The following is an 8,060-nucleotide window of genomic DNA, read 5'->3' on the forward strand; positions in this document are numbered from 1 at the left end:
TGTATTTGACTGTTCCCTAACACTGTATTGTGTATCTGACTATTCCCTGACACTGTATTCTGTATCTGACTGTTCAATTACACTGCATTTTGTATATGACTGTTCCCTGACACTGTTTTCTGTATCTGACTGTTCAATGACATTGTATTCTGTCTCTGACTGTTCCCTAACACTATATTCTGTATCTGACTATTGCCTGGCACGGTATTCTGTATCTGACTGTTCCCTTACACTGTATTTTGTATCTGACTGTTCCCTTACACTGTATTTTGTAATTGACTTTTCCATGACATTATATTCTGTATCTGACTGTTCCATGGCATTGTATTCTGTATCTGACTATTTCCTGACAATATATTCTGTATCTGACCAATCCCTAACACTATATTCTGTATATGACTATTCCCTGACACTATATTTGTATCTGACTATTCCCTGACACTACATTCTGTATCTGACTGTTCCCTGACACTGTATCTGACTGTTTCCTGACACTGTATTCTGTATCTGACTATTCCCTGACACTGTATTTTGTATCTGTCTGTTCCCTGACACTGTATTCTTTATCTGACGGTTCAATGACACTGTATTCTGTATTTGACTATTCCCTGACACTATATTCTGTATCTGACTGATTGCCAACCCTGTATTCTGTATCTGTCTGTTCCCTGACACTGTATTCTTTATTTGACTGTTCAATGACACTGTATTCTGTATCTGACTATTCCTTGACACTATATTTTGTATCTGACTGATTGCCAACGCTGTATTCTGTATCTGACTGTTCCAAGACATTGTATTCTGTATCTGACTGTTCCATGATATTGTATTCTGTATCTTACTATTCCCTGACACTATATTCTGTATCTGACTAATCCCTAACACTATATTCTGTATGTGACTATTCTCTGACACTATATTTTGTATCTGACTATTCTCTGACACTATATTTTGTATCTGACTGTTCCCTGACACTGTATTCTGTATTTGACTGTTCCCTGACACTGTATTCTGTATCTGATTGTTCCCTGACACTGTATTTCTGTATCTGACTGTTCCATGACATTGTATTCTGTATCTGACTGTTCCATGACATTGTATTCTGTATTTCACTTTTCCATAAGACTATAATCTGTATTTGACTGTCCCTAACACTATATTCTGTATCTGACTATTCCCTGACACTGTATTCTGTATCGGACTATTCCCTTACACTATATTCTGTATCTGACTGTTCCCTGACACTATATTTTGTATCTGCCTATTCCCTGACACTATATTCTGTATCTAACTGTTCCCCAACACTGCATTCTGTATCTGATTGTTCCCTGACACTGTATTCTGTATCTGATTGTTCAATGACACTGTATATTGTATCTGACTGTTCAATGACATTGTATTCTGTATCTGACTGTTCAATGACATTGTATTCTGTATCTGACTGTTCCCTAACACTATATTCTGTATCTGACTGTTCCCTGACACTGTATTCTGTATCTGACTGTTCCCTGACACTGTATTCTGTATCTGATTGTTTCCTGACACTGTTTCTGTATCTGACTGTTCCCTAACACTATATTCTGTATCTGACTATTGCCTGGCACTGTATTCTGTATCTGACTGTTCCCTGACACTGTATTTTGTAATTGACTTTTCCATGGCATTGTATTATGTATCTGACTGTTCCAAGACATTGTATTCTGTATCTGACTGTTCCATGACACTGTATTCTGTATCTGACTAATCCTTAACAATATATTCCGTATATGACTATTCCCTGACACTAAATTCTGTATCTGACTGTTCCCTGACACTGTATCTGACTGTTTCCTGTCACTGTATTCTGTATCTGACTATTCCCTGACACTATATTTTGTATCTGACTGGTTGCTGACACTGTATTCTGTCTCTGACTGTTCCCTGACACTGTATTCTTTATCTAACTGTTCAATGACTCTGTATTCTGTATCTGACTATTCCCTGACACTGTATTCTCTATCTAAATGTTCCATGACATTGTAATATGTATCTGACTGTTCAATGACACCATATTCTGTATCTGACTGTTCCCTGACACTGTATTCTGTATTTGACTATTCGATGACATTGTATTCTGTATCTGACTGTTCAATGACACTGTATTCTGTACACGTTTGTTTCCTGACACTGTTTCTGTATCTAACTGTTCCCTGACACTGTTTTCTGCATCTGACTGTTAAATGACACTGTATTTTGTATCTGATTGTTCCCTGACACTGTATTCTGTATCTGACTGTTCCATGACATTGTATTCTGTATCTGACTGTTCCCTAACACTGTATTCTGTATCTGACTGTTCCCTGATACTGTATTCTGTATCTGACTGTTCCCTAACACTGTTTCTGTATCTGACTGTTCCATGACATTGTATTCTGGGTTTGACTGTTCCACGACATTGTATTATGTATCTGATTGTTTCCTGACACTGATTCTGTATCTGATTATTTCCTGACACTGTTTCTGTATCTAACTGTTCCCTGACACTGTTTTCTGCATCTGACTGTTAAATGACACTGTATTTTGTATCTGACTGTTCAACAACACTGTATTCTGTATCTGACTGTTCAATGACACTGTATTTTTTTTCTGACTGTTCAATGACATTGTATTCTGTATCTGACTGTTTCCTGACACTGTGTTCTGTATCTGACTGTTCAATGACATTGTATTCATTATCTGATTGTTCCCTAACACTATATTCTGTATCTGACTATTCCCTGACACTGTATTCTGCATCTGATTGTTTCCTGACACTGTTTCTGTATCTGACTGTTCCTTGACACTGTGTCTAACTATTTGTGCCATCTACGATGTTCAGACAAGGAGTAATATATGTGATTTATTGATTGTTTGTTTAGGTGTCAGTGTTGTTTTGTTGTGTCTGGATGACATAAGATGTGACCAAACATATTTTTTTTTTACAAATGACGATTTTTTGATGAGATGACAGGTTTTATGAAGGATAACGATTGCTGAGGTATAGAACATTAATTAATTTGTCTCTAAATGGTCTATTTATCAATAATTTCACTAAAGATTTACACTTGATTCTCAAGGAATATTATGTATGTGTAAATCATGAGAAAGTTTTGGTAAACTTTGATCAAAGAATTGGTGAAGTCTCTGCACCTCACCGGCTACCTCAGCTAGGAGGTTAAAATTTGCAATGTGTGGACACAGCACACCATGCTCTGTGTTTTGTATGCAATAATTATATCATCCACCTAATAAACTATGCACTGCTGGGCTGAGTACTGTATTCCATGGCCTACTTTGGGGAACTCAGTGTACTTTTCCATCATATATTGTATACCATGGGCTCAGGGTAGCACCATGAGCTGAATTGCACATGAGGTGTGAAGTTTTCTGTGGATATTCTGTACTGAAATGTTCTATACAATGTTGTCCCTCTACTTCTAGGGGACTGAAGCATTTTCTTTCACATGTGTTATTCTCTGTGCTACAAGTGACATTGTTGAGATTGTCAATATTTGATGTGGAAGAAATGCAGATATTTCTTAATGTCCCCATGTCCTTGTGTTGCTCCACAATCTCATTGTGGATACTGATAAGCTACGAAGGGGAGGTATTGTCCCCACAATGTCAGCCCTACCTCCGTATGTCCTCTCTCTCAATACCTTATTCTCATTTTTAGTCGTTCTTCTCTCTTTGCTAAGTCTTACTGCTGGACATGGATAAGGTAAGTGAGCCAACAACGGTTTGGGTCTAAACCAGCCATTGTTCTATATGAATGTTTTGTCTTCTCACCTCTCATTGTCCAACTCTTCTATCTTTGCTTCCCATAGATCTCTCTCAACAAAGATAAAGGATCTAACTATAAAATAATATTTACATTTTACATAAAGTCAAAAAACAACTTAACATTTATACTGTGCAAAGAACAATTATGTGATGTAACCTGTAGAAACAATTTAGGATTATCAGATCTGCAGCTGCCATGCGGTGAATAAAGCAATGGATAGCTCGGTCCTCATCTAACCCCTTCCTGTGGTGTTTTTTGTCCTGAAAGCTCACACTGCAGAACTCAATTTACAACAGTAAGAAACCTCTGCTGAAGGAATTAGGGGCCACCACATATGACCTGTATGTAAGTGGTTTCCTATAGCAAAACAATGAAATACTATGTGAATATAAAGTAGGAAGAGAACTTTCCATATAGCACTCATGTAGGTAAAGATCTGCAGTAAGATTTGTGACCATCCTGGCAATGTATGTGTATAGATCACGTGGAAGGGTTTGACTGTTTTAAACAAAAACTGAAATTTTCTTTCAGTTGTAATAATTTTACTTGGAAGTTCAGTGTAGTAACAGAGAAAGAATCAAACACTAACAGAAATGTCATCTTTCATCCAAATTAATCAAGGCATTTCTGTTTCCTCTGTCTCCAGCCACCTTCAGAACTTTCTCCCCAGACATCCCTACACTATGAAGAGGAAGGAGATGTCATTCAGTCCCTAGTTGTGGAGAGATTTGAGGATATCCTTCAAGATGCCCATCCTCGGAGCCCAACAGAGCTGGGAAAAAGCTACAGTGAAGAGGACTTCCAGTGTAAGAGGGCCAAGCCATACACATATAGAGGATGGGTTATAGGAAATCGCAAGTTCAAAAACAATATTAGATTATGACTAATGGTATAGTGTCAATGATAGGAAAACTATAACCTCATGTTTTATGATGTGTCAATGGTAGTGATGAGTAATATGTATGATGGAATATCGAGAGTACCGTGTATATCATAGAAGATGATGAGTATTGTGTGTGATAGGAGGTGTGAGAACCATGTGAGCTGAGCGATGGAGTATACTATGTTTGATAGGATATGATGAATACCATGATGATTGTAGTGGGTGAATACTATGTGTGATAGGGGATGGAAAGGACCATGTGTGATGGAAAGTGGTGAGTGTAATGAAAGATCGTAACTCCCATGGCAGCTTAGAAAAGATTAGGACCATGTGTGATGGGAAGTGTGTTAAGGTGATAAGTCCAACGTGTGATTGGAGGCGGTGAGTCCCAAGTGTGATAAGGTGAAGGTAATAAGTCACATGTTTAAAGTGAAGTTTTAGATCTCATGTGTGATAAGAGGTGTTGCCTGTGTGATTGGTGGTAATTACCACTATTGACCTGATTGATTAAATGAAACACTTTCATCAATGAAGCTGGGTGACCCAGCAAACCTAGAATGGATTTCCTAAAATTAATTTGCAATTTGTTAGCAAATGTTTTCAATCCTGCACCAGACCTATTCAAGGTTTGCTGGATCACCCAGCTTCACTGATGAAAGTGTATTCTCTGCAGTCTTGGAGATGGTGAACAGCATGTGTAGTAGGCGGTATGAGTACCATGTCTAGTGAGAGGTGTGAGTATCATGTGTAGTGAGAGGTGTGAGTACCATGTGTAGTGAGAGGTGTAAGTACCATGTGTAGTGAGAGGTGTAAGTACCATGTGTAGTGAGAGGTGTGAGTACCATGTGTAGTGAGAGGTGTGAGTATCATGTGTAGTGAGAGGTGTAAGTACCATGTGTAGTGAGAGGTGTAAGTACCATGTGTAGTGAGAGGTGTGAGTACCATGTGTAGTGAGAGGTGTGAGTATCATGTGTAGTGAGAGGTGTGAGTACCATGTGTGGTGAGAGGTGTGAGTACCATGTGTAGTAGAAGGTGTGAGTACCGTGAATAGTAGAAGGTGTTAGTACCATGTGTAGTGGGTGTTGTGAGTACCATCATTAGTGGGAGGAGTGGGTACCACCTGTAGTAGGTGGTATGAGTCTGAGTAACATGTGTAGTGAGAGGTGTGAGTACTACCTGTAATAGGCGGTATGAGTACGATGTGTAGTGGGAGGTGGAAGGAGGCAGTATGGAGGGGAGTAAGCAAATGGTTGGTCCCCTCTTCAGTCTCAGAAAGTTAGTATTGGTTGAGAAGGTTGATGTTTTGTATTATAAGCAGAGGGGGACAATAAGTAATTTTTGATCTTGGAAGCTTCAGGATATGGTGAGATTTAAATAGATTTGATGTTTGTGGCTCCTAGGAAATCAGAGTTCAGTTTTTTTAGGCTAATTTACTATATAGCTATGTCTGGGATACTAGCTGGTCTGAAGCTCATCTCTGTTACTTATGTTTCAGATCATCGTCAATCTTCTCATCACATTCACCATCCACTTTCATCTCACCTCCCCACCGACTCCAATCCTCGTAAACACAAAAAGAAGAAAAAAAAGAGAAGAAGGGCCTCACTTCCTGGAGATACCCCTGGGACCATTCAGGAAAAGGAAGAGGAAGATGAAGATGAAACTGATGAAGAGAAAACACCTGATGAAGGAACTGAAGCATCTGACTTACAGGTTTGTCCTGCTATATGTGTGACTAGCGACGTGTTATATGAAGATTCTTTATTTGGCAGTTATTTTACTGAAGCAAACTGGCCATAACTTTTTTTCTTTCTTTTTTCCAGTTTTTTCCAGTGGAGGATGACATTTCTCAGAGAAATTCTGGGATGGGACCGGTTTTACCTGCAGGTTCCGGAGTTAAGGAACAGAAGGTGGCGCCAACAGGGTAAGCAGATGGCAAACCTTGGCATAATACGAGTTGGGGTTTAAAGTCATTGATTTTAGGTTTTCATGATTGCAAATGGAAAAACTTACATTGTCTTAAAGTAACGTAGTCCTGTCTACTGCCATGAACTATGATCTGTGCCCCTTTTCTCTAATATCTGTGGTCTTTGCACATTATTGTACTGTATTTGTGTGATTACAGAGAAGAACAGAAGACATGCAGCTCTCCAGCTGCTGAGGTAGCTAGCACCTCACGACCACCTCATCGACAGCCTCCTCACCGCAGCTACAGCCTTACAGAACGTCGGAGAATTGGTAGTATGACCCACCCTGAGGAGGCACACTACCATCTTGTGCCTACTGATGAAAATGAGGCCCAGACTCTTGCGTCAGCTGACCTCGACTACATGAAAAGTGAGTGTGAGGGTCAGGCTGTACCAATAGCACAGATTTGCTGCACAGCCCTCGACCAATCTTACTCATACTGAAGGAGAACCATTGACTGATGTTGCCACAAAGGATGTGAATAGGGCCAGGTAATGGAAGGTCTTTGAGGTCTGTGCAGAAATCAGAGAATGGGATGTAAAAGCAGAAAGAAAGAAGCAGTCCATGGTTTCTGCCACCTTCTCCCCAGAACATTTTTATTAGCATGCCCAATTGAAAAAAAATCTTTTCTGCAAACTTTTGTAAAATTAAAGCCCCATGCTTTCATTCTTTAACGACGATGTACGAGTCCTGACAATCATTACACCCTTAGACTTTACCCCATCCAATACCTTATTACTACTTGTCTTGACTACTAATGCCCTGACTACTACCTTTGTGCACTACAATACCCCATCTACTGCTAGTCTGATTTAGTAATACCTGTGAACTACTAATATGCTACCCATTGGACTACTAATATCCTAACCACTGCCCACATGGACTACTAAAACCCCATACACTCCCTCTCCGATGTAGTAATACCCCATCCCCCACCTATCTGCACTATCAACACCCCATCTAGTACCTCTGGACTGCTAATACACAATTCATTATGTATGGACTGCTTTTTCCCCATTCACTGCCTCTCTGGCCTGCCAACACACTGTCATTCTGGACAACTTGTATCCAATTCATTGCCTATTTTCTAGTTCTCCATCCACTATAGCTCCAGGATCCTTAATGGACATTCAAAGCACCCATCCAATAACTCTCTGGAGTTGTTGCATCCAGTGCCTGCTAAAACAGTGACCCTTATGACAAAATGACATAAACATTATCAGTGTTATGGAAGGATGGGAGGTCGGTGCTATGAAGTGAGGTGTATTGTGTAAAGGATGGGGGTGTTGATGTTATAGAGGGGGGTGCAGGAAGTATAGGATGGGGTGTTGGGGGTATGGAAGGAGGTGCAGGAAGTATAGAATAGGGGTGTTCATGTTATAGAGGGGGGTGCAGGAAGTATAGAAT

General features: G+C 39.7%; 1 protein-coding gene across 2 annotated transcripts in view; it reads left to right on the plus strand.

Annotated features, from left to right (window-relative positions):
- The window catches only part of SLC4A2 (solute carrier family 4 member 2), a 36,939-nt gene that overhangs the window by 8,152 nt on the left and 20,727 nt on the right, over positions 1-8,060 (plus strand). For both annotated transcript variants that reach the window (XM_072413136.1, XM_072413137.1), the window contains 4 exons: positions 4,449-4,608; positions 6,181-6,398; positions 6,509-6,609; positions 6,811-7,022. In XM_072413136.1, the coding sequence (XP_072269237.1) occupies positions 4,449-4,608; positions 6,181-6,398; positions 6,509-6,609; positions 6,811-7,022 (691 nt within the window). The remainder of the gene's footprint in view (positions 1-4,448; positions 4,609-6,180; positions 6,399-6,508; positions 6,610-6,810; positions 7,023-8,060) is intronic.

Source organism: Pyxicephalus adspersus, chromosome 5 (assembly GCF_032062135.1).
Source record: "Pyxicephalus adspersus chromosome 5, UCB_Pads_2.0, whole genome shotgun sequence".
NCBI lineage: Eukaryota > Metazoa > Chordata > Amphibia > Anura > Pyxicephalidae > Pyxicephalus > Pyxicephalus adspersus.